The sequence below is a fragment of the Gavialis gangeticus genome, unplaced genomic scaffold, assembly GCF_001723915.1.
Source record: "Gavialis gangeticus isolate Ggan-Ray unplaced genomic scaffold, GavGan_comp1, whole genome shotgun sequence".
NCBI lineage: Eukaryota > Metazoa > Chordata > Crocodylia > Gavialidae > Gavialis > Gavialis gangeticus.
Genome location: NW_017728998.1, coordinates 2,294,584 through 2,321,529, shown reverse-complemented (window position 1 = coordinate 2,321,529; position 26,946 = coordinate 2,294,584). Strand labels below are relative to the sequence as shown.

Here is a 26,946-nt window from a genome sequence, read left to right as displayed (position 1 = left end):
ACTATATTTCATGCTCCTTTACATAAATTCACTCTTCTTATTTATTTCCAGTTGATTGATCTGTCCTATCGAGTTAGCTGCTGATCAAAACACAGAATAAAAATGTTACTCAAAAGTAACAACGGCAAAGCCAAACCTCCCCTTTCTGTTTAGTAGTGTTATTCAAAACATATCGTGTTTATGGCAGCCTGGGATTGCAGTCTGAGGACACAACTCCTGCCAAAGAGAATACCCCTTAAAATCAGCAAGTTATCTTGATTGCTATGGAAGGCCAATGCCATTCATAATTGAAAAGACTTATTTACTGAGGTGAGGTAGTGCAGCCCTTTCCACGTGACCAGTAACGAGATGGAAATCATCACAGTAACAAAGAGTATAATTAGAAAACATTCTGAATAATCATCCAGTACCTGCACAATTTCTTTGGTTGATAAATCTTCGTAAAGCCCCATGTCCTCTATGGAGACCTGTGTAGGGTTACATAAAAAAACCACAAAGTGAAGTGGGCTGCACTCAGAGAAAAACCTCATTCTTCAGATGCAGAAGAACACCTTTTACTAACCTTGAGATCAGCCAGCCTGGTTTTGGCCAGAGCGATATATTCCAAGAGAAAGGAACGGTATTTTGCTGGCACAAAAGGTGGATGCATTATGTGGACCTAAGGAATTAAGTTCAAAGATAGGGTTATGATTCTTTAGTTTTACAAGCTATGAATGCCAACTTCTTGTTCCTCCTATAGATTGTCTGATCAAATTCCCAGAAATAAGCAGGCACAATTGCCTGCTTGAGGACTCAAAGAAAAGCTAGTCATATTACAAAGGAAACCTTTCCATACGCAAAGTCATGATGAGCTTTAATCTACTCCCCTGAGAGTTAATTTTTTTCATTACACCAAGTAAGGGAATCCTTTGTTAGTTATTTTTGGGAAGGATGCTGGTCCTGCTTTTGAGGGATTTATCATAAGCAAGACAATTATAAAATATATGCTGAAAGCCTGACTTAATAAGCTGAAGCAGCTTGGAGCAGCTTTCTAACATAGCCCCCAGAAAATGATCTTCATTAGCAGCTTCTCACCTTCAGGTACTGTGGCGCTTCAAAGGGCACCAACTCCGACAGGAATTCAAACAGGAAGACCAAAGCCTTCTTGCTGTTACCATGGTAACCACTTGAATTCCCAAAGGAAGCCTAAAAGAGGAAAAATGACAATATTGCCTTTGAGTGTCGAGAGACTACAATCAGTGTAGCGATCCCAGCTGCCATATAAATCTGTTTTCTGTCTAGGCAACACACATCCATAGAAGGATTTCCTGAGAACATTATTTATTTATTTAAAAAAAAATTTATTCAATTCCCAGAAAACCTATCACAATAAATATCAAAGCTCAGTTTAAAGCCCTTCAGGGACCACTTACAGGCAGTTAAATGGAGGTGGTAAACTGAGATTTGTGACTTGGGAGTCAACAGCAGACTCACAGGTTTTTACACAGTGGTAAATACAGCTTTGCCCTGATAAACCTAAATATTATAGGAACAATACACCTGTCTACCAAGGTCACACAATATAAAATTTTATTTTTCAATAAGTTCTGGCTATTTCAGGACTGACAAGCCCACTTGTGCGTATACAAATACATAAAGATCTGCATCTCTAGATTCAATATACTTTTACTACAGCTGCCAAAGCAGATCCTCAACACGTGTGATTACCACAGCTACCTATACTTCTCTGCAATTTCTCCAGCCTACAACCCTGCATAACAACGCTTTCAGTTATCAAGACGCTGGAAAATATCTAGTCTTATTGTACTTATTAACAAGCCTTGTACACCAAAATTTCTGACCAATAACCAGAGAAGCCAAGCAGAAGTCAGGGGAGGAGGGAAGGAAAGCTAAAAAAAGACACGATTACTGAAGAGAAGAAATATTTGGGTTATTCCTTTGTAAAGCTAAAGGCAATTGTCAATACTAATAATATATCACTACAGTCAGGACTATTATTGCCCACCTCTACTCCAGAAGGATCAAGGTTCTTCCTATGCATGTTTAAACGAATTCACTCCTTCTAATTCTCTCCCGACACACTCCCCACTGACAAAAACCACAGAATTCTCAGCTAGTCTTTTTTTTCTTATTCTTACCTTAAACCATTCAGCATAAGGCACGAAAACAGCAGGACCCTCCAGCGCAGCCTGACGAACTATCAGGAACGCAGTGATTATATTTTCCATATCATAATTCTCAAAGGCTTTTGTGAGCAGACGACTCAGTAGGTCTAGAATTGATACAAACAGTAACCTAAAGACACAAATTACCTGTGGCTGAAATTTGAAATGGACTCTTGGCATTGGAATTCTCTTAAAAATAAATGCAGCCCATTATCTGCTTTGGGACTAGGCCACAACATTGTATCTGTTGTATAATGGGCACCTTGCTTTTCAACAAACCATTTAGACTGCACTGGTCCCCAAGAACTGCAGAGTCCAGACCAGCGAACACTAGGAATCACAGAAGAAAGGGGCACACTCGTGGTGCGCACACATTAAGAAAGAACCCAAACTGTACCAGTAAAGGCTACTCAGATTAGCAGCTAAGGTGATTATTGCATAACCGCTGCTACCAGAATTAAAATTTTGAGAAACTGCAGTTGAAAGGCTTGACATGTACATCAGGATGGAACTTGGACAATCTGAATGGAGAAGCACAGCCCTGGTGTTCTTTTTCTTACAAGGCAGCAAGCAATTAATTATACAATGGCTGAAACCATCTAGAATCTGACTACAAATCTAATACTGTGCTGGTCAGGGCAGTCCTGAATGTTTGGCACCCAGACAGCAAAAGACAAGCAGGACACAGACACACTACCACTTCCCTCAGCACCCAGTACCTTTAACCAGCTGCTCTGCTTTCACCTGGCAAATCACCAGTGTGGATACAAAGGAAAGTACATGCTGCCAGTTCACCTCATGAGTCTCCAGGACCTGTTGCAAATGAGACAGCAGTTCCTCTGCACTGAAGGCCACGAACAGCTGGAAGATAGTAATGGTGTTTCATTTTAGTTCTGCCATCCTGGTAGAGTGAAATCTCCTCTGCATTTTGTCCCAACAGGACACTCCTGACTTCACTCAGGATGCAGCTGCCTTCTGTGATTTTGAGACAAAGCTACATTTGTGTGCTCCCCAAACAAGCTTCCCAGCTCGTCAGTCCCCAAACAGCAATGCTGCCGTTGACTCCAATGTGAGTAAGATCAAGCTGTTTCACAAACACAATGATGCAAGTGCCTTATCTACTTTTTACTCTTTATACATGGCTTGTTATTGTTATATTTTGGACTGCAGCATGCTCACACTGTATTTGTCCCTCCCTTACTTTCACTTTGTTGTGCAAACACCTTCATCAGGATGAGCAGCATTTCGTGACTACATTGTCTTCCCACCACACCATTGCCCACAACTACTGGAAGCTGATTCAGACCATGGGACTGAAATCCACCGCTTTCCTTCTCAGTCTAGTGTTTGCCATTGGTATTGTGACAAGGAAAAAAAAAAGAACTGCCAACTACAACTTAAAGAGTAGTTTTCATACACATCAAGTTCTGAGCAGTTTCAGAAATGTAACGTGAGAAACTTATAAGCTATGTTCTCTGTGCAAAACCTAGAAGACAGACGTACTTTACGATACAGGGTAGCGAGTAGTGGGGTGGTTCTTGCAAAACTCCACTCTCTCTGCATACGAATGGCATCAGACACTGCACCCAAATTAAAAAAATGTTACTTTACAAATCACAGCAGATAAAAAGTATATGAAACCTTCTCCAAATCAGGCATGCAGCTCTATTTTAACCAACAATTCAGAAACCTTCCTCATTCTACTTGAGGATTTCTGTGCCTTTTCTTTCTTGATTCCTACCTTTCAACAGAGGATTATAAGTAAGAACTTCAGTCAAGGTGTGAACGAAAAATTGCTGCAAAGCATCTGGACACACGGTACTTCTGTACATTGCCACATTGAATACGTTCAGCCTATGAACAAACAAGAAACATTCAGGGACTACACAGGGATCCACTGACCATGCGTGGCTTACAGATGACACCTTTGTATTCTCATAGTTTCACAGTGCTTAGGGTCAAAAGGAACCAAAACAGATCATCAGGTCCAACCCCCTGCCCCGGGCAGGAACTAGTGCTGGGATCATAACACCCCAGCCAAATATCTCTCTCCAACTACTGCTGTTCTTACCTGTCAAGTTGTCAAAGTTGAAGTAAACACTGATAGATATTTTGAACACGTACTTCAAGAACGACTCTGCCCCTCTGCCTCCTTCCCAAATTGACAAATTAATATAGCTGTTTTAGTCAGTTTTTACATAAGAACCAGCTAAATGAAGCACAGGAGAACTGATCAAGAGACAGACAAGGCATGACAATTGTGATCTCTAACAAAGGAGCTGGAAGCAGGAAGTTCAAGAGGAGGCTGCAACTGATGGCAACTGCAAGGCACACGATGAGAACTCAGGTGAGAATGGCTGCCAGAAAAACTCACAGAGTGCCATGTGGGGATTCCAGGGGTGGTCTGAGATTGCCAGAAGGTGTTTTATTATGTTTCTTTTTTGCAAATACCAGCCAGTAAGTTTGTGTGTATGTGTTTGTAAGGGTGGAAAATATCAAGAATAAGTCAACTTACCTATGAATTACTTGAAAATGTCTAAAAAAATATATATGCTTACTTCATAAACTTATTACAAAAGACACACATGGAACAGTGGAACAGACATGCTTAGGGTATTTATAGGAGAGATTTCTTACCAGCATTTTACACCTTGCAGCTTAGTGGGGTCTTCCTGCTTTTCTTTAGCAATGGCATCCAGCACCCCTGATACCCCAAAATATAAAATAAACACAAAACAAGTCAGAGAAAGATTTGGAAAGAATTGTGCCATTAAGCTTAGAGAAACAAATTAGACTGAGCACTGTACAACCTTTAAGGAGGTGACCCCATTAGGGAATGGGCAGCAAGAACCATTCATCAGTGCTCAGTTCTCAGGAAAATGTCTTTATTAGCATTAACCTTGAACCACTTTAAAAGGATCCCCAGAATGTGCTGGCAATCGAACCATTTAAAGATACACATATATGACATCTCAGGTTCCAAACCCTGGCCCCAGATCTTGCAAATACAATCTGTTAGCACAGACCTTTGTGCCTCTGCGACGGTCCACTAAGAGACGACAAAATTCCGCAAAAGGACACAACGCTTCTGCTAGCAGGTCTTACCTGAACACACTGTTACAGAGGCATGACTAGGTCAACCACACCATATGAAAAAAGGTAGAACGCTGCTTGAAAATTCACCAAGGCAGTCCCACTTTGAGAGTTCACTGTATTACATCCAACACCACTCACACAAAGACTAGCCTCTGTTGCTAATACTGCTAAGGGTAAAGTGCTGGCAGTTCATTCATGGCACTGTCTTGGCACATTAAACTGCCATACTCACAGACTGTTATTAAGGCCGGTCCTAGTGAATGTGGTAGACAGCAGCTTTCCAGTTTCTTACTGTATCTTCAAATACATCTGAATTACTGTGGTGAAACCACCAAGCTTTAAAAGAAGAGCCTTTTGATGTGGGTTGGGATTTTTGGGGAGACAGAGATGTCTCATGCCTATGCCTTATCTGCCAAGCCCTGTTCTTTATTTAATTTATTCTCTCTCTCCATGAAGAGGAATAAAGTTAAGTAAAAGAGGGAAACTGCTTATCTTCAGACACAGGAGTTCAATATCACCGTATCATCATGTAGCCTAGTGCTCCTATTGCTTTCAGCTTGTTTGTTGATACCTACACCTCTCCCAGCCCAGATCTCTGCAAAATATTTAAATCATGACAGCAGTTAGTTACTGAAGTGAGGAGGCCCAACAGTGATGACCCAGAAATGTTCACTACACAAACTAAATAAGAATAATATCTATAGAATGTCTTAATCATTCCCCTTTTGGAGAAAACCCTGAAGGGTCTGCATATGGTCCTGGCCTGAAGAGCATTGCTATTAAGAAATGAGAACTGGTCAAGAGACCAGCGACAGAACTAATTCAAGGAATATCCTGGGCTCTCGCCTATCCATGGTAAAGCCAGGGTGCTCACACTGCAGATATATGGCTGTGTGGATAGGATGGCAACAGATGAAGATCATCCCCTGCAGAACAGGAAAGTTGACTTGTGCTTGGTTTCCCCCCCTCTCCCCCCCTGATTTGCAATGTAAATCCAGATGCTACTATTTTGTACCCAAATCAGCATCATCACAGCTCAGTGCAGAACAAGATACGCTGCTCTTAAGACATTTTAGGAAGACTCTAGCTATTAAATTACATACCCAGTTTAGATTATGTGGATGTCTTTGTTCATTACTCTTAACTCATCATTGTTTAATAAAGCTATTTGAAGCTCTTACAAAAAAGATACTCTTGAATTCAAAATGGCATCATTGACAAAGCACAGAGTTCCTTGTGCCAAACATGAAGGTTCAGAGCTCAAACATACCAAGGAACCAATAAGTTAGCCTGCAGCAAACTCCATGCTGCCACAGGTACACTGCTTCCAGGACCTGAGCCAGCTCATTTAAACCAGCTTGGTTATCTGTGCGCTACACTACAGTCTGCAGTGCACACATATCCTTAGTAAAGAAAAATTGGATAGGAGGCAGGACTTATTTGCCAGGCCAGAGATGAATGGGAGAAGAGACAGAGGCAGCTTGAAAGATCAGTAACTTTCTATTACACTGCAGTAGAGGAAACATGTTCTCAGTAAATAGCTCCTCTATGCCCTCTGAAATCTCCCAGAAAAGGAAGTCTACCTAGTAAAGTACAGTTTCAATACATTGCGCAAAACTCCAAGTAGGAAGTAACCAGTACTTACAGGTCAACATCCTTTGCAGAACAGCAAAACAGATCTGTTTGAAATGAACAAATGATGGTCACTTGGCATTTAATACAGCAGCAAGTGTGTTCAGAGTAAATCAAGGGGTTCAAACATTAAACTGTCCTGAAATTCCTGATTCAAAGCTTATCTTAACATAAACCAACTTGTCACATAAGTATAATGCGATTAATTGAACATTATATTTTTGGTATTGCAAACCAGAAATGCAGCAAAACAATCTAGGAGAACATATAGGTAAAAAAACCCAAACCAAATGGGGACCCCAAGAAGGGTGGATGTGTTAATTCATTATCTCCAAAATCATCTTTCAAAAGTTACTGATTTTAGAACCCTCCCTACCACCCCCAGCCTTGTCAAGTAGCTTAGAAGATTCACAATAAACTCCCCAAGAAGTTCCAGGCATTGGATCACTCAGCATTTACCTCACCCTATGCTCTCTAGCTGAATTACTGCCCTGTCTATATTGGACTGCAAGCTCTTCCAGCAGGAACCAAGCAATTCTGCATTCTACATAACATTACATAGATGAATGGGCACCCATCTTTTCTTTAAAGAATGTATATATAAACGGTTTCATGTTGCCCTTACCTGGGGGCTTTTATTTAATTCCAGCTTCTTTCCCCGATCAGCAGTTTGCTGGAATCCATTCTGAAGAAATGTGATCACAAAGTCTGCAAATCAAGAGTGAGCAACTGTTTTAGCATTCCCTTCTATCCACAACAGGAGATCACCCACCAGACTCCCAACCAGCGTTCCCTCTAAGCTGCATAGCATGTGCGGCTGCACAGGCACACCTGGCAGTGCAGCATGAGCATGCCCGCGCACACCACACAGCTTAGAGGGAACACTGCTCTCAACAGGACTTCACTTGTTCCACAGCCAGGTGAGCAGACTGCCCAACACCAGCTTATCTCCCCATTCGCGTGCAGAAGGTCCCAGACATCCATCTGTTCAAGAGCTGGTACAACTTACGCTGATGTTAATGTGTTCCACAGTCACACATTTGACATGTTTAGATAGATCAGACTCGCAGTATCAGGCTATCCCAGTATCACACAATAAACATAAGAGAACAATCAGCAAACAGGCTATTTTTAAGTGCTCTGCATAAAATAACTGACAAAATGATTTATTCTTATTTGTTCCTCAAGCAACAGTTTCAAATGCCAGAAATCAATTGGTTCCTCAGAACTGTGCACTCTAGGTGAGTTTGTACAGAAGAGAGATCTCTGTGTCTGAGGAGATCTGAGAGAAAAGAGTAACACGTGGGATAGTAAGGAGAAAGAGACCCAAAGTCCTCAAGCTGAAGACTAAGTCTGAGTATCAGAACAACGAAAATGCAGAAGTACATACAAGAGAACTGACTTTGCCTGGCTATATATGACTGAAAGCATTACAAGTCAAGGTCAAGTCCTGCTTCTCCATCAAGTGACCAAGCTCTCAACCTTTTTTTCTGAACCAGAAGAAGTAGGCAACACAATTAAACAAAAAGCAGCAAGCGGAAAAGAAGGCATAAAATCAAAGCCAGGTTAATTTTAGATGGTTATGGTTAAAAGGTGGAAAGCACATGCACAGGATATGGGAAACCAACACTGGCTACATGCCTTGCCTCACTACTGCCACCCCTCCTTGGTCAAAGAACTGAAATGTGAGGTACCATGGTGTGTTGCAACAGAATAGAAACCCTTTAATTTTAAGGTTACTGGGTCTAAAAGCAAACCAAATAGTGGTGAGCAGGGCAGGAGAAAGAGCAACAGGACAGACTGAAGCCTCCACAAGCACCCTCATACCACAATTGTGATGGATTGTGCCAGGACTGGGAAAGAAATGCTCTGAACTATTAAAGCAAATAAAATGACAAAGGAATAATAAAAAAAGCCCAACAGCCAAGAATGATTCCCCTCACAGTGTAAAAATGGAACTCTCATATTTATTATCATCTGTTCTGATCAAATGGAAGCCTGGATTTTTACACTCCAGGCTTAGAGTAAATTCTGAACATTGAGTGCTTTAGCCCTCACAGTGTTAAACACCTTCTTCAATGGCTTGCCTGAGAGCATGTGGCTGCAAAGCTCCATTTCCTGGGAAGAATCTTCTGCCTGCTCACACAGGAGACAAAGGCTGCTGCATAGCCACTCCACCACCGCAGGGGTGTCTGAATTGCTGAGAAGACACAACAAAAGCACATTCAGCTTCTTTCCTTCCCTATTCTCATGGTATTTGTTTCCTCCTCAATTGACATTCATTCGGAAGCAGGAAAGGGCAAAGATGCCTCCGCAGCTGGCTCTGCATCTGATAGTTATTTTTTAAAGTTGTGCCAAGTGACGGCTTGATTTTCTTTACAAAAATATTCCAGAGCAAACATGTCCCCAGGAAGAGAACTGACCTTGAAATTTGGTCCTTATTTCTACCATAAAAGTATTTCCATAGAGACCTCTGTTAGGATAAAGCTCCGATAGACAGATCTTTCAAAGAATTTAGGTACCTAATTCAGGAGTTGAACACCTGAATACCTTTTGAAGTCTTGATTTTACTCTACCCAATGTGTCACTTGGAAGGCTGTTTTTCACGTCAGCTTTTTTACTTTTTTGAGGCTCACACAATCAAAGCAAGCACTGAACATCTTCAACTGCTGCATATACTGAATAGCTTTAACTACTGCATATACTGCACTGAATATCTACTGCATTTAAGCACTGAATATCTTTAACTACTGCATATATTGCACTGAACATCTACTACATTTAAGCACTGTATATCTTTAACTACTGCATATACCATAAGAAAATCATCCCAATCTATCTTTAGAGTTTGCTTGTATATATTATGTAATTATTATATGGCCTATCCATTGCTTATGTATATTATACAATATAATATTACATGTGATAACACCACGAGAACACTTGTAAATTGGTGTGCAAAGTGCTGGGCATGACTGCTACAGAAAGAGAACATGTCAGTTCTCAAGATAATGAAGGCTTTGCAATATGACTCCTAACATGGGGCCTATGGTGAGAAGAATCAATTGGAAAAGACAACCATTCTAGTACATTTTAACTTCTAATTCCAATCCATCAAGTTTTCTGTTCCAGATCAATTTATAGCATGAGCTAATTATTCTCTGGGGCAATGTTCTGCCCAAGCTTGCTGTGATTTCTGGCCTTGTTCAGAAGCTCCCAGCTCAATTTCAGCAGATGCCCACTCAAGGCCAAACTTCATTTTTAATGGCCATGTATGAATTTCCACCATAAATCTTAATCCAAGGTACTAAAGGCTAATCCTACATTACGTTTTGAGAGATTAAACACATCTGTAACTGGTTATGCCTCCAATTACCTCTCCAGCAGTTCGCCCAAGTTTACAGTGATGCCTCTGTGCAGGTGCCACACAACTTCCAACACTGGAGGCTTCTAAGAAAAAGAATGTCACAGTCAGATCCCAGTAGGCAACATTTGCCACATCTAACTTTCTAGTGGCAATGCTAAGAGAAACTTCAGCCCCCTGTGTTAAATTCAGGACATGGACAAATCAACCAGAAATCATAACTGCAATGGTATTATGAAATCGTAATTTAAAAATTAGTTACAACAGACATTCCTTCTTACCCAATTTTGGATTAAGAGCTTGATAAAATTAAAAAGGGTAAAAAAAAAACCCTTTATGATAACCAAAAATCACTTCAGAGAAGAAATCTTTTTCTGGCTGTGATAACGCTGATTAGAGATCTTCTACAGGGGGAAGGGACACCTCCCGGCATTGATTCCACAGTCTTAGTCACCGAATCCAGCACAAGATAGTAAGAGCAGAAACCTGTAAGAGTCTCCTAGCTGTTCTGCTACCTTGTATAAAAGTCTTGTGCTTTCAAATTCAGTTCCTAACCAACAGATCACAGAAAAAGACCCAACAGTTGGCACTGTTCGTGGCTGTCTCAGCAAAGAGGCTTAGCACCACAGGAGACAGAGGAGAAAACAGTAGCTTGAAGCTCCTAATATTGAATGCAAGGTCAGTCATCAACAAAATCAGCACTGTTCAGGGTCTAGCTTTGAATGTGGCACTGACTCTGTCACTGAGACAGTTTAGGGCTTCCCTCAGCCCTCTCCTAGCACAAGCAGTCCCCAAAGGTCCTTTGTATCACAAGCCAGGAGAGAGTCCAGGATGCAACAGAAAAGGAGAGGCAGCAAAATACCAGCTCCTTTTCCTTCCAGCGTCATGGGCAAAAGAAATTTCACCCCAGAAAAAAAAATATCTGAGTGCATCCATATAAACTGCAAAGTGAGAAAGAAGAGGAGCATGGTGTGCAGACATCCAGAGGGAAACACTGGAAATACCCAGGAGGAATGAAGAGAGCAGCTTCTTTCCTAACATGGTACCGGAATCCTGCATATTCTTTGTGAGCTCAGTCTTTATGTAGACAATTACATATGCAATGCAACAGTGCAAGTGAACAAAGGATTCTCTCGGGCAGTGACTGGACCTACTCATCCAGAAGACCATAAACTAGACTATCTTTTAGCCTTGGACTGTTCATCTCCAACATGACCGGCTCACTCAGGCTCAGCTCAAAACCTCCTCTTCCTTCCTACCAGGACTATAAGCAGACAATGTCCATTTTTAAAAACTCCTGAACTCCTTAGCTTTTCAACTCACCTTAAAACAAGTCACTCAAATACAAGCTGAAGGCACTGACAAGTTAATACAGCTGCCTGTTTACTACCATCAACACAACATCCCTAAAAGGACAATATCGCCACATCAAAACTCACAGATGAATTCCTGCAGATGAAGTATCCAAGCAGAAATTTTGCCAATAATGCAATATACACTTTTCCTGTTATAATAACTGCACTTCACAGATTATGCCACTGCAGTAAATCCAAAGCAAGCCTAATCTTCCACAAGCCCTGTGGCAGAATCACAGCCAGCAGACAGATTGTACATGGTAAACTGATCAATCAATGGTAACCGCTTAGCTCATTTGGCATACCTAAGCTGTGACTGCTGTGCAGAGCTGTCAGCACATTTCACTGACATGAGCAACCAGACATGGATGCACTCTTTGGGCAATGCAGATCACTAAGCATGAAAGAGATGAGGACAAAGTGCTGTGTCAAGAGACCCAGCTATGGAACACTTTTCCAGGGGTCAGGCAAACCCGAGAGCAATCATCCCTGGGAAATGGGGTACAGCCTTCCTCTTTCAGAAAGTCTTTCCCCCCCACACACACATAACACTCACAATTTAAACACCCCTTTAGTCCCAAACTCCTACCAACCTCCCTTTTCAGGAAAAGACCTTAAGAGAGGTATACCACAGATTCGATGGAGTGCAGGAAGGATTTCAATACTGCTATTGATTTTACAAGGAAGGCTCTCAAATATTACAGTAATATGTAGCAGTATAAAGCCTTACAAGAAAAAGGCAGAACTTCCCTATCTGTATTGAAAGAGGTCATTGCAGAGAGGGACTGACATCTGCAGTGCTGTGTCCATGCTGTACGCACTCAGTGGAAAAATCTCCAGTGCTGTCAGTACTCATGAAAATGCTGATTGACATCCACACAAAAAAGCAAAGCTTACAATTACTGCCAGCCCTTTGATGCAAAAAGCTGAAGACAGCCAGTACAGGTTCCCTTCTCAATGGCAGGACCTGAAAACTGTGTCTTAAAATATGGAAACTACATTACGTGGTAAATGTGATGCAAAAAGCTATTAAGTAATCAATAATGTACGACGAGGAGCATTTAGCTTTCCAAATATCAGCATGTCTCAGGGGCACTGCAAAGCAGGCTGGAGAACAAATGCTTTCACACACCTAAGTACTCCTGGGCACGCTCAGGAGTGTAACGTGCATGCTCAGGAATGTTATTGCATTTATTTATATACACACTTCCAAGAAACCTACTCAGTGTTCATCCTCCACCTGCAAAAGTGCTGATAGAATGCCTCTGGTTTCATTGCAAAGCAGGGCTGTGCTTAATTAACATTTTGCCTGTTTGTTTTGCTTTGTTTTGTTTTAAATGTTGGCTTCACACCCCAACATCTCTGACCCAGCTGGATCAGAGTTCTAATGGATTTTACTTTTAAAATATTAGTTTACATAACAGCAAAGCAGCAACACATTTAAAATCAAAATGATGCTTTTACGGCTTCACAAAGGTCATGACAATCCCCAGGGAGAGCCCAATATGCTGAGCATCCATCAGTAAGTAGGAGCAATAAGCTCTTGACTGTGGTACGATATGCCATTAACAGTACCAAGAGGAAGAAATCAGATTATTGGATTTCTCCAGCCCCTTTTAAAGTTGCCCCTGGCTTTTACAGGATGCATATCTAGAGAGTTTAAATATACAGGACTGGATTCCACCCAAGTAAACTAAATGCTGTGTTACAGCCTAATGGTTTGAAGGACTGACCATCATCTACTAGACTCACCTGCATTTTCCATATTTCCTGACAGAAGAGCGAGCGGCAGAAAGCACTGCGCACCAATAAATCTTTGATTGTTTCAAGCAACAAGGACAACTTCTTCTGGAATTGCCCCAGAAAGAAAGCAGAAAAAATGCCCTTAGTAAATAACACAACATTGGAGCAGTTTCCTCTTGTTCCTTATTTGTTAAATCACAAGTGACTGAATGGCTCAAGAGCCAAGTGAAGCGACACTGAGCCTTTTACCTTTATGTTATGAGTTCAAATCCAACCCAGACTGATAGTGACCAAATCACTGCCATCCAATGGCTATTCTGTGGGCTAGGCAACATGATCCGACGATCTCTAGCGGTCATCGCATTTAGCTCAAATTGCAAGCCAGGGGGTTAAAGGTTAAACAACCCGCAACATAAGGGTGAATGTTCTGGGAGGGCTGAGATGCTCTGAAGAGGGCAGTCTCACATCATGCTATTTCTGTGGGTAAACAGGAGGTCAGTTCCAGGCTGCTGATTTTGCAGCTTCCAGTTTGGAAAATCCTGCATTTTTTAAGGACAAGTTAAAACAAAGATGTGAACTCACAGCTGACTGGTTCTGCTTTCCTCCTGTCCCCACAGGCATGTACTGAGGACAGACTGGTTGGGTTTAAAGAAAGCACAAAACCAAAAATAATTCTTGGCAATAACCTTTTTGCTACCAACATTCAATTTCCCCTTACCCTTTGTTCCCTATTCAACAGCACAGTTTGCCCAGACTCCAACGAAGCCTGAGAGATCTGCTCAACGCTGGCAACAGCAGTTTTGGCTGACAAAATTCCCAGTGGTACGCCCAGGCGTGAGGCCTGCTCCTGTAAAGCAGACACTGGAAAGCAAAGTAGGATCATTAGTGAAAGAAGTGCAGTTTGAGCACAAGACCAGGAACACTGAGTTTTAACCCTAGATCCCACAGTCACTGCTCTGGGGAAGCCCTTCGGCTTCCCTGCCTCATTTTCTCTCACCCACAAAATAGAGGTAACACCACCTACCTCAGAGGGGTGTTGCAGCAATTCCTTATTATAAAGAGCTTTGAAGAAGAGCTCTTGCTAAGGGAGTGCAGCACAAGATTCCTAAGGTTCCCCATTTGCAGGCAAATTAAATTCCCCCCACCTATCTCTGACTGACATTTTCTCACTTACCTACAAATGGTTCTGAAACCACATGTGGAGGCTCCGTACTGCTCTGCTCTGTTGATTTATTGGAATTTTCCACCTAAAACAAAACAAAAAATAATGAACAGAAATACCAGTTGCACAAATATGTTGCCTTTGTTGATACCTACCACCTGTACCACAGCACTATGGTATGTACTTGACATAATTTAAATAAAGCTTAATATTCATGTAAAGTAGCTCTTAGCACTGTTTATCGACAGATCTTAAAGCACTTTTTAAAGGAAGTAAATACTGTGATGTCTACCTTAGAGGGATGGGGAAACTAAGGCACAGATCAATTAAACATCTTTGAGCAGGCCAGCAGCAGTGCCAGGAATAGAATCCATGTCTTCCAACTCCCAGCTCAACCTTCCTCCGGCTAGGCACGCTTAGGAAAACTGACCAAAACGTTAGAAACTGGCAAAGAATCTGGATCTCTTTTAATGGTTGATTACTCCAAAGTTCTCCTTTGGCGGAAAACAGCCCAGAAAGCTCCAGATCTCCCTACACAGGGCCTCAAGGGCAAATGTTTTCTCCAGCCAGGTAGGGCAAGATGATATACAGGAAGTCAGCAACTTTGTAGGCTGTCTGCACATATAATTATCACACAAATGTCTAGAGAGACACAACAAGTGGCAATTCAGAGAAAGCCGACAACTCCAACAGCTGGCCTCTATCCACGATAAACCCAGTCAACTGCGATCCCAATGAAGGTGGCGGTATCTTGCCAACATACATTAACTAGCCCCCCAGATTTTTCTTTTCGACGTGTATTACTGCAGTTTACCTTACTTTGTTTGGGAGTGACACTTTAAAAAATTAAAAAATAAAGAACTCATGTAGGGACCAAACTCCATGCAACTCTACAGAAATAAGAGGATAGGAGCAGTAAGCCCCAAACTCTCATCTCCCTCCCTTACCTCCAGAAAAAGGTCGTTCAAGTTCTGATGGCAGCTCAGGAGGCGAACTGCTGCGTCCTGCAGCCCTGGCCCACGGTCGGGCACGCATTTCCGCCTCTTGACTCTCCCTGCTAAGAAGTCAGTTTCAAAAGTCAAGGTTAACTCAGCAAACTTGGGCTGTTTTGCTCATAACACACCAACCCTTTTGCCTGTTGCGTGCATGCTTCAGAGAAGAACACATGAGTGCAGACTGACATAGACTGGGAGCAGGAAATTAACGGTGCCCGGCCGGCCAACATGGGGCGAGGCAGGCCAGTTCAATACCCGCCTCAGGCAGGCGTGTTCTCACTGACCTGCGCACGATCCTGAAACTCACCTACAAATGTCAGGAGCGGTTTTGTGGCCCCCTGTGAAGGGCTTTGGTGCATTTTAACAACCCTTGCTGGGGAGGGTGACACACCGCGTGTTTGTCAGGGCAAGCGATGGGGTTTTAGGATTAGGCCGGGCGGGGGCAGGGGCGATCCTGCCTCGGGTAGGCCCGCGCGATGTGCCAAAAACCCCTGTATTATAATTGTTATTATCATTATTATCCACACTGAACACCAACTACCCCACGCCACCTACCCAGCAACTCAGCTAGAGACCCACTACCCCGTCGCCCGCCCGCGCTCCGCAGCGCCATGGCCCGCACCTTCCTACACGGCCGCCGGCCCGCGCTGCGCGCCCATTGGCTGCGGCCGCGCACCACCATTCGCTGGCTCCCTCCTCCGGCCGCGCCTTCTTATGACGCTTCTGGCGCTGCCGAGCCGCCATCTTGGGAGTGGCAGTACTTCTTAACAGAGCTGGTGGTGGCACTACCACCTATTGGCGGAGATGGTGGTGCCATGTTGGTAGTGGCACTCGAACCTATTGGCAGAGATGGTGGCACCATGGTGGTAGTGGGAATGCCGTAGGGTCCGGGCCCAGTTCCCACTCCAGTCCTCCAGGCTGTGGCAGGACTGGAGCTCTGGGCTGGGCTGGGCTGGGAGTGTAGCTGGGAGGTTGCACCTCTGTGAGCCCTTTTGTAGGCTGTGGCCCCAAGAAGGAGGTGGCTCTGTCCCCATGGCAAGGGCTGGGATAACGGGGTGGGACTGAGTGAAGGGAAGGCTCCAGAGCTGTGTTTAGAAATGTTTCCTCATAGGGAGCTCTGGGGGCCTGGCCAGGGCTCTAAGATGGCCACCAAGCCCAGTGAACCTGGGCTGGCTGGTGTTTAACTACAAATGCAGCCAAAGCAACTGCATGAAAAAGCAGGAGCAGAGCTGGGACCAGCTGGCATTTTTTGACCAGAGTCCCTGCTGTGATTCTCTGGGATGCAGGCGCAGCCTCCAGAAGCCAGCTGTGCGCTGCGGCAGGGAGAATGGGGCCTGCCTTGCTGGCAGGAAGGAACTGGGGCATTCACATTGGCTCAGGGGGCAAGAAAAGAGATGAGCTCCAGCTAAGAAAGGGAAGATTGAAGCCTGGTATTAGGACTGACAGTATGGCAGTGAGATTAGAGCACACTGGATGCAGTCAAGGACAACTGGACTTTGCTTTCTGATGAAATCCTGCCCTGGTGTTGGCAGCAGCTGTTTCCAGTGTTAACCGCTAAACCCACTAAAGGAGCTGCCGTGGAAAGCTCGGTTTGGATGGGGGGGTTCCCTTTTACTGCAAAAATGCTTTTAACAGAAATCAGTTTTATTTAGAGAACAGAGAATGCTTGTATTTTCTTTAGGCTGGACTATGGGATGCCTCTCCTCCTTGAGCCTGAACTCGTTGAGCCTACTCGCGTACTAGTCAGGCCTTCAGTATTGATCTTCTTGTACCTGACTTGAACAAGAACTCCAGAGGTGCCATTAAAGGCTCTGGCAGGTTATACAGCGCTTTCATTTTAGATTCCTCCATGAATCCCAGCAGAGATGCTGTCTTCTTCCAAGGTCAAGGGACATTGTTATCTCTCTCCAACCTACTCTTTATTGCTCCTTGGGGATTTCCAACTGGAAATAAGGAAACAACATGGTATGTCCTAGGAAGCAGTAGGAAGGGCAAACCACTAGAAGGATATTCATGACCCCTACATGACAGAAAACACATCCTAATGGCTGCTTATGGCAGGGGACCAGTTGCTTCCAAGTGAATTCACATAGTGACTCCCCCATAGTTCTCTTACTTCTGTCATGGTCTGAACCCTACATCTGCTTTAAACAAAAATCTTTTATGCTGGGGCTAAAGTACTGCAATACTCAAGCCAGGGGCCCACAAAGTTGTCCCTGCGCTGTGCTCTGCTTATCTGGAAAAACAGCTTACTGAAGTGTCATCCCAGGAGCAAAGAGAGACAGCACTTATTTATCAGTGTAAGTGTCCAGAACATTGCAATCCCTGAGGGCCACACAGCACAAGGTGAAATAGCTGCTCCTCAGCAGCACACCTGCAGTAAATATCACATAAGTGGGCAATCCTGTGATATTTAGCAGGGAGCAACAATTTAAGGTTTCTTTACAGAGACTGATGAACTAAGAAAATGTGCTGGAATCGGTTGTAGGCATCTTTGCTGTTGCTCTTATTCTGTCTGCATGTTGTATAGGGTGGGGGATAACCTTCTGCAGCACCATGGAATTTGGAGACCAGAATCAAGGCTTCCCATCAGGATGTAAGTAAACTTTTTAGAGCACCTTGCTCTATGTCCTCTGCATCTCCAGATACACTGACGTTTCTCAGTACGTTACAACATGCACATGACTCTTGTCTTGGGAATTGATTGGGTGTTTGAGGAATGCCTATGGAGACATGCTCTCTGAACGCCACAAAGATTCCACTTTTGGCCCAGAAGCCAACGAGCTTGGACCTAGATGGTTTGAAATAAACCACGGTCAAGGTTCAGGGTGGAGTTGAAAATAGAAGGAATTTATTTGTCTTGACTCATTCGTGAAGGCTTGCAGTTTGCAGTGCTGCATTTTGATGACCGCTGTCAGTGCCCAAAGATAGTGTTTTGCAGCAGATGAGTTTGAGGGGTCTGGACTTGAGGCTCAGAGCAAGGCAAAGGTTCAGTTGACTTGTTGGATTGGGAATCACTAGTTCACAAGTAATAATCGCTTGTACCTCATCCTTTTTGTACAGAGTTACTAGCATGCATTGTATTGCATAGGAGTTTCTGCTCGTGACTCATAAACCACAGGGTGCAACCGATTAGGGGGAGGTCTCTTGGCAGACCTCCAGGGGTGGCCAGTACTGGAACAGCAGGGAGCTGTAATGGGTAGGGTTGAGCTGCTTTGGCAGAGCACTGCTGCTTTAGCTTTTATATGTATCCCAGATGATCCTGTCAGTGCCCTTCATTTCACTTGCCCATGATTCAGCCAACTTAAAGCACATGGCTTTTGTACCTATGCCATCATGCTGGTTCCTTGGAAGTGACATCAGCAATGTCCAGTAGGCAAGTCCTAGGGGAGGAAGAAACTAAGGTCCTGACTTCTGAAATTAAATCTGCATGATGAATCCATTGCACTCGGTTGGAGTCCTAGTAACTGCAGTGAGTTCAACACAGACCCCAAGGACTGGATGCATGTGATGTGCTGCAGGATTGGGGCCTAGACACAACTGGCTAAGTCATTTTTTAAACCAAATTTGGGTTGCTTTTAAGTACAATACACCATCAGCAAGTTGTGGTTTAAAAACCCATGCTTTTTGCCAGGACCCTTCAGAAACAGATGGGTGGTAGTTCCTTCTACCAGGTCAGCAGCTATAGAAAACCAAGCAACTATATTCTCAGGGCTGTGCATGCCCCATAATCTCAGATTTTGGAGCTTGCACAGATAAGCAAGCAAAGGGCTGTCCTGGAAGCAGAGCAAAATGCTGTATGGGTGAGGTCTGCAGGGGAAGTTATTTCATCTTCATCTTCTGAATAGATTTTACTGACAATGGACAGGTTTTTTTTTTCTTTTATAAAGAACACTAGAAACCATTTATGTCCAAGGGAAACTTGGGATGGATGCAGGTAGCAAATTGGACTAGAGTTTGCCCATGGATAGGGCAGCAAAAAGGCTGTGTGATTCTTGCAATCAAATGATAGTCACTGATACCACTGTGATGAGATTACAGATGGGATATGGAATCAAATTCTGGGAACATTAACCAAAAAACAGAGTTAAGAAAGAGTCACTGTGGTGACTAAGTTGAAAGCATTTATGGCATGGCAGGGTATCTACAAGTGTTGATGGGCTGAGCACCTCTAGCTAGTGTAGGTCAGAGTAACCAGCTGCAAGGCTCTGAAAGAGAGAGAGGCTGGCAGAGGGAAGGAATCAGGTAGTGTAGGATGAAGTGAAGAGTGGGGAATGAAGCCAATGGAAGGACAACTTAAGCTGAACATCAGAAAATTGTTTTGCCTGGGGGCTCCGCGAGGGCTACCACCTCTCTCCTGCCAAGCCAGCATAGCTCAGAGGAGCAGGGTCATTCTGCAAAAGTCTGGAGAAGCAGACCCCCAAGTGCTGGGGTGATTGGCAATGGATCCAAGTAGCCTCAGCACATCTCTTGGCTCCTGCTCCATGGAGACAAGCAGGGAGCTTGCACAGGGGCTACAAGCAGAGCTGGTCTGAAGCTGTTTTATTAGGAACTGCTGATTCCCTGTTCCTACACCATACATCTGTACATTCCCTGCTGCAGCTGTGGAATAGTATGGGATGGACTGGGAAAACCACAAGGCAATCAGCCATAGGGAGCAGGCCTGGGACAGAAAAGCGTACCACCCGGACTCCATGGAGCTGCTTCCCCCACAAAGGTTTATGATTCCCTCCAGATAACTTGGCACTGATGCCTTCCGTTCAGCAGGTGACCAGTGTGGTGGCCTGAGCCCTGTGCTGCTCTCCTGCTTCATACATGGAAGCACTTTCCTTTTGCACTATGTCTTGAACAATAGATTTGTCCATTTTTAATCTTACACACAGGTTGCCACAGCCTGGCTGGCTGATAGCATTGCAATTAGCACAGCTGCCTCTGTTGAGTCTCTTGGTGTACTAGTCACGGGCTGCCCAGGGTTAATGCAGACTGTTCAGAGAATGGGTTTTAATTAAAATGTTAATGGAAAAGGTTCTCTTTCCTATTGGGAACATTTTTGAATGCTCTGCAACTTCAGTCTCCACCAGGCAGGGTTTGCCCATCAGCATGGCTCTAACAGCCTGGTATTGTCGTCAGTGCAAAGGAAGGACGAAGGCAGCTTTTCTGTGCCTGGTCACGAGGCCAGCTCCTCCTTCCTTCATTCTCCTATCCACCAGGAGCAACAGCACTGATGTGGGTAGAATTAGGCTGATGTAAAGCAGGTGTGGACAGAGCCCCTAATAGGAGACCAGCCCCTTGAGAGGAGGAGACAAAGCCCTGATGCTCACAATCCTTTGATTCAGCACAGAGAGGAGATCACTGGGCCTGATTTTCCCATGCCGTGTATCCTGTCTCACCCTTTACACTGCAGGATGAGCCGAAGTGCTGTCAGAGCAGACACCTTTGTTAACCACAGCACCTGCAGGAGGCAGTGAAACCAGGCCTTTGAGGGTTAAGTCATGCTTCAGGGAAGGAAAAGCTCTGCCTTGGAAAGGAGATGGTTGGTTTCCAGCTGCGTTCTGTGTCTCCCTTGCTTTGACGGCAGGAGGGGATGGGCCGTGCAGCACACAGCCCCTGATTGCTGTAATCAGTAACACAGATCAGAGCCACTCAAGCTGCTCTGAAGAGATTGCTTAGCTCAGCACCAATCACACACTCCAGCCTTGGCAGCTCAGGTTTCTTCATGTACCAGAACTGGTGAATAAAGAGGAGCTCTCAACAATGAGCCATGTGCAAGGAGGGGCAGCTTCTTTCAACACAGCCCCACCATATCAAAGCCATCAGGGAGCTCCAGGCCAGTGACGCACACTGCTTGGCTCTACCATTGTGAGCTGCACAGGTTATGTTCCACCTTGGCTACAGAAGACAGTGGGCGCATCTACATGTTCATTACTGCGCTTTAGGGAATGCGCATTAAATCTAGTACCTCCATTGTGAGGGACTAGAAAAAGGCTCATTAGCCTATTTTAATGCACATTAGCTAAAGAGCACTTTTTTGTGATACTTTAATGCTCACTAAAATAGGCTAATGTGCTTTAAAGTGCAAGTGATTCAGGGAACTAGGTCCACATTCGGTGTGCACACTGCAGGTGCCACAGAAACACCTCCACTGTTAAAGTGTGGTAGAAACGGAGCAAACTGGTTTGTTGGAGACCCCTATTTAGGTACTGTAGCTGAGGAGAGGAGAAGCAGTGAACAGCGCTGGAAGAGAAATGGGTTCCTCGGCTTTTGGGTTTCAGCTGAAAAACCAGAAAAAAATATTTCAGGTCAAACCAAAATGGAATTATTTTAATCACAGGAATGGCCCCAAAAATGTCATTTTGGGTCAATGCCAAATGGTGTGCTGAAGCTGGAACAAAATGCTGCATTTCCTCCTCATTTAACACCTTTTGATTGATTGATTGATTGATTGATTGATTTTTTTTCAGTCTGAAAAGTTTTAGTTCAACTTGAAAACAAAAAATAGCATTCCAAAACCAAAAAGGAAATCAGTTTTGTGAAGGAATTCTTGAAACAAAATGGTTGGGCTTTCTCCAGGTGAAATATAGCCATTAAAATGTCAAAACATGACATTTTCTTAATCTCTCCCCCGCATTTGGTTGGTTGAAACTGTTCACTATATTCAACCCTGTTTCATCCATAGTTTCAATTCCTCTGAAACTCATTTTATTTGCAGTGAATTTACTACACATTACAAAAAGAAATGTGTGTAGCTCTAGTAGTTAGTAGAGGGATGAACGGTCTTGTGTGTGTTTGTGAGACAGAAAGGAAGGGAAAGAGGTCATGTTGCTGTCAGTGGTCCCTGCATAAAATAAGGAACCTATTATTCCTGCTAGGTGAGGGAGATTTCATTACCTGGTGTATTACCGCCCTTTATTTGGGTCTTGGAGGTTTATGTGTTCCACGTCCCTGTAATGGAGTCCATTGCTTGGTTACAATGACCTTTGGACATGGAAGTGGCTGCTCCTTCCCTTGTCATGTTTGCAGGTGGATGCCCTGGGTACTCTTCCCTGGGTGCAAGAAATAACATGAAAGTGAGTTCACAGGAGCAAGAATAGGAAGCAGGCAGCAAAGACTAAAACAAACAGGACTTGTACAGCATTTTCTGTTTTAATGACCTCAGACTTATTAGCAACACAGGTGAGGAAATCTGAATGTGCACCCATCATATGACAACTGTCCATTATCCAATCAATTTGATTTAGTGTGGGTCTCAGGAATAATGTGTGCATACAATCCCTTAGGTAAGACTGGGTGGCTGATTTAAAAACAACAGCGGACAGAGCATTCTGGTATTTGGGAAAAATACTTCTGTCAAGTAGGTAGAACAGGACTGAGTAGGAGTCGGGATGCCTGGGCTGTCTGTGGTTCTGCTACAGCTGCGCTGTTAAGCATATAACTGTTTAGAGGCTCAGCTTCTTCATTTGTGAAATGGCTTTGCTATGATGTTCCCGTATCCTGGGGCATGATTATCTCATAGGCATGAATATGTTCCTTATACAATGCTATAGGTGCCACGTGTTATTGAAGAGCAGCGCTTGCATGAATATAGCAGTCAATAGCCTTTTCCTCATCTCTTTTTTTGCTTCTGCTACTGGATTAGACTCCCCCTCCCTGTCTCCCGTAGACACACAGAATAGCAAAACTGTGGAGGAAGTATACAGTAATGCCATTTGCTGTTGTTTCTTTGGGGTAGAAGCATTGCAAAGCTGAAACTTTTAGTAGATATGCTAAATTTAACCATGGTGCTATTTTTCTGCCTCCCCGCTGCCTCTTCCCCAAAAGGCAAGCCTAATTTAGCTGCAGCACTGGGCAGTCACTCTGTGGAACTCCTTAATAACCCAGCAGCATGACAGAGAATGAGAGAGCAGTTCAGTTTCCAGAAAAGGGCCAGAGAGGAAGGGAAGTAATTGGGGCCGGCGGGCGGGGGATAGCCCAACAGCTTGCAATTCCAATAATGATCTTCATCCAAAGCTTTCTCTGGGGGAGATGATGGTCAGGTGGGATTTAACAGCTCCCTGAGTCGCCCACAATATGCCTCAGGCCTTGATCATTAGTGCTCATGTCTTGTATAATCCCACGGATGAATCAAATCCATGGTTAAGCCTATAGCCATCCTTCTCTTTTGTCAGTCTCAAAATATTGCAAAGTAGGTTTTCATGCAGAACAGATCCCTGAACTGTGGACCTTTCTCCTGCTTTATTCTGGTTTCTTCCTGTCCTGTGTAAAAATAATATGTCTCCATGAAGCAGATGCCCTCCAAAAGACTGTGTTGATGACGTGCCTGAGCCATCCTTATTCAGCATTCAGTCCCTTGCAGGGGAGCGGGCAGGTATCTACATGCTCACTCCAGCATGCATTCATCAAAAACCACAGGCTGCGTTTCATGCCGGCAGCCAGGCTACGTACATGGATTAGTAGTCCTCGCTGGGAGTTGAGGTTTTGCCCCTTGCAATGGACAGCTCCTAACTGTAAAGTCTTTGTTTCACTTGACCTGACTCTTCTTTGAAGGAACCTCTTAGGATCATGGGAAAGTGGGGCTGGGAGGGACCTTACAAAGTCATCTGGTCCAGCCCCCTGCTCAGAGCAGGATCATCCCTGACTAGCCGCACTTGAACATTTCCAGGGGCAGCCTATTCCGGTGCTTGATCACCCTGCATGGCAAAGTCCCTCCTAATCTCCAATTTAAATGTCCTCTGTGGGAGTTTGAGGCTATTGCTCTTAGTCCTATTCCTTATGGCCACAGAGAAAAAAAGCCTGTCTCCATCCTCTCTGTAATGGTCTTTCTTGGCCCTTCTGGTCTCTCCAGACTGGCATTTCCAGAAGTACCTTCTTGTCTGTCACAGGTGAAGGGATCCCCTGACTGCCCAGAAGTGGTTCAAGCTCCACCTTGAGCAGTGGGTTTTGGCCCGACTGCTCTCTAAAGACTGTTTCAACCCATTGCCCACTTATGGTTTGGAAGCTTCTCCTTTCCAGCCCCAGCCAGTCTATACCCATTTGTTCCTATGCCACCTTGTCCCTTCACTTCTTCCCCCTTTGTGCTTACTCCCTGACTGCAGTTTTATCCCCCTTGGCCTGTGTTGTACCACATAGAAGAAGCCATGCCCATTCAGCCTCCTCTGAGAGAGGCTCTCCATTCCCATCCAAGCACAGCAATCCCCTACACCCATCCCAGAGTGAGTTCATCCTCTGTGAATGCAGGAGCTGTATGCAGTATTCCAGACAGTCTCTCCAGTACCGTGCACAATGGTAGGAATATGTCTGCCTCCACTGAAAGGAAATTTTCTGCCAAATCCCAGGATCACCTTTGGCTATTTCACAGTAACATCATACTGGGAGCTCAAAATGCACAGGAGTCCTTCTCCTCCTCAGGCATTTCCAGATGAAGAGTTCCCATTTAAGGCTTCCCAGAGGCATTGGGTGTTGGCTATAGCCAAGGCTAGGGACTTTGACCGGGATGTGCAAATGTTCCTGCTGGGAACAGAGACAAAGGTTCCCTGCTAAAGGGTCTTGCCCCTGCACTCTGGGTCAGCCTGATGCCACTTTTGACATCAGGAAGGTTTTGTAAATTAGCCTGGAGTGGGGACCCAACAGAAGCTATTTGTGCATGAAGTACTGCCTGATGCTCCTGGAAGCGAAGATGCCAGGGCAAGGGGAGTGGCTGCAGAAGTTGGTGGAGTGCAGATGGGGATGTGAGGCCATGACAGAGGACAGGAGAGAGGAGACTGCTTGGGCAGCTCAAGATTTGCAGACACCTGCAGCATAAGCATGCTGGAGGTATCGTGCAGTCAGCAGTGCCTGTTCAGCACAGACAGGAGAGGTGAGCTCTAGGCCCTTCCTGGCAAAAATCGTTCTTGCCCTGGTGGCCTGGCTTCAATTCTCCTACCCTCTCTTCTTGGTGTTGGGATCAAGAATTGGACCTGCTAAGATGTCTGCTATGCACGAGGGCAGTGCCTGGAGGGTCTCTACCACAAAGGAAGGTGAAATAGGAAATTTGAATCCATGCATGTATCTAAGACTCCACTGCTGAGCCAGCTGGGCCCAGGACTGTGTCTAGTCTCGCATGAGCAGCAGAGGGGAGCGTTGGCTTTGTCCAGGATGGAGAGGCCCCAGGGCAAGTCTAAGCACTGCATCAAGTACTGGTACTGCTGCTTCACGCATTGGCCCTTCCTCCAGCAAGCCAGGCCTGGGTGAGTACCTCCACGCGGTGGCAGAGGGTGCTGTGCTGCAGTCTGTGGCATGGGTGACGCAGGAGGCAGCAAGCCACCCTTCCCACTCCACGTGAACCCCAGCGCCCATGTAGGGGTGTCAGGAGCGGTGGACATGCACATCGGGGGGCCGTCCATCAGAGGAGAAGGGGAAGAGGGGCTGTGCCCTCCTGTGCTCACTGAAGCACCCATGGTGCTGGCAGGGATGTTAACCCAGGAGTCCCTGGCAGGCCCTAATGTGGGGTCTGTATCCTGCCCCCTCACTCCTGCAGTCTCCAGCTGGGTCTGAGCTGCCCGAGCCAAGGTGCGGGGGCCAGGTTGCAGTGTGCTCTGTGGTCTGGAGGGTACAGCCAGTCCCGGGGCACTTTGGGGGGATTAGCTGGGTTGGCATTAGACTGCTGGGCTGAGGTGGGCCCATCCTGCGCTGCTGCTGCATTTGCCAGGGCCTCCCAGCCTAGAACAGAAGCGGGCAGGGTGGGAGCAGGGTGTCCAGGAGGCCTCGGAGCATGCCGAGGGCCTGGCCCAGGGCACCTGCTCCCTGCACCGGCGGCAGAGCAGTGGGATGGCGTGCGGGTGGCACACATGGAGCACACAGTCCCAGGGGCACACGCAGGGCCCCCCGGCCTCGGGCGTGGCACGCGCCGCCGGGACGGTGCCCATCTCGCGTCTCGCCCTGGACCTGCCGCCTTCGCCCACGGCCCTGGCGCCTGGTTGGCAGGCAGCAGGAGGAAGGCGAGCCGCTCCCCACCCTCCCCCTGGGGCTCCATAGGCCGCTTCCTTGTTTGCATGCTGGGTTGGCTGGTGCTGTAGGGCTGGGCTGGAGGGATGACAAAGCAGAGGCGAGCCGGGCTCGGCCCTCCTCCTCCTCCTCCTCCTCCTCCTCCTGCTCCCGCTCCCCCCGTCGGCTCCTGTGCCCGGCTCGGCTGTTATGGAAACCAGCCCGGCTTGGCAGCGCCGATGATGGAGCAGCCATGGCCATGGCCAAGGCCGGCGGCAGCGAGGGGCGGGCGGGGGTCGCGGACCCCCGGGCGCTGTCCCTGGACGAGGTGCTGAAGTCCTACGAGCAGCCCATCAACGAGGAGCAGGCGTGGGCCGTGTGCTACCAGTGCTGCCGCGGGCTGCTGGGCCCCGGCCCCCGGGCCCCGGCCGCCCGCATCCGGGGCACCGCCGACATCCTGCTGCACAAGGACGGC

General features: G+C 45.6%; 1 protein-coding gene across 1 annotated transcript in view; it reads right to left on the bottom strand.

Moving 5' to 3' along the window:
• Positions 1–16,125, bottom strand: part of FANCA (Fanconi anemia complementation group A) — a 44,294-nt gene extending 28,169 nt beyond the window's left edge. Inside the window, exons 1-17 of the mRNA XM_019505248.1 lie at positions 16,068–16,125; positions 15,465–15,571; positions 14,530–14,602; positions 14,074–14,216; positions 13,365–13,460; positions 10,270–10,343; positions 8,981–9,093; positions 7,519–7,601; positions 6,907–6,940; positions 4,803–4,869; positions 3,907–4,019; positions 3,669–3,745; positions 2,885–3,026; positions 2,139–2,272; positions 1,075–1,185; positions 563–658; positions 411–467 (exon numbers count right to left, since the gene is read on the bottom strand). Coding sequence (XP_019360793.1) covers positions 411–467; positions 563–658; positions 1,075–1,185; positions 2,139–2,272; positions 2,885–3,026; positions 3,669–3,745; positions 3,907–4,019; positions 4,803–4,869; positions 6,907–6,940; positions 7,519–7,601; positions 8,981–9,093; positions 10,270–10,343; positions 13,365–13,460; positions 14,074–14,216; positions 14,530–14,602; positions 15,465–15,571; positions 16,068–16,125 — 1,578 coding nt within the window. The remainder of the gene's footprint in view (positions 1–410; positions 468–562; positions 659–1,074; positions 1,186–2,138; positions 2,273–2,884; positions 3,027–3,668; positions 3,746–3,906; positions 4,020–4,802; positions 4,870–6,906; positions 6,941–7,518; positions 7,602–8,980; positions 9,094–10,269; positions 10,344–13,364; positions 13,461–14,073; positions 14,217–14,529; positions 14,603–15,464; positions 15,572–16,067) is intronic.
• Between the last annotated feature and the right edge of the window lie 10,821 nt (positions 16,126–26,946).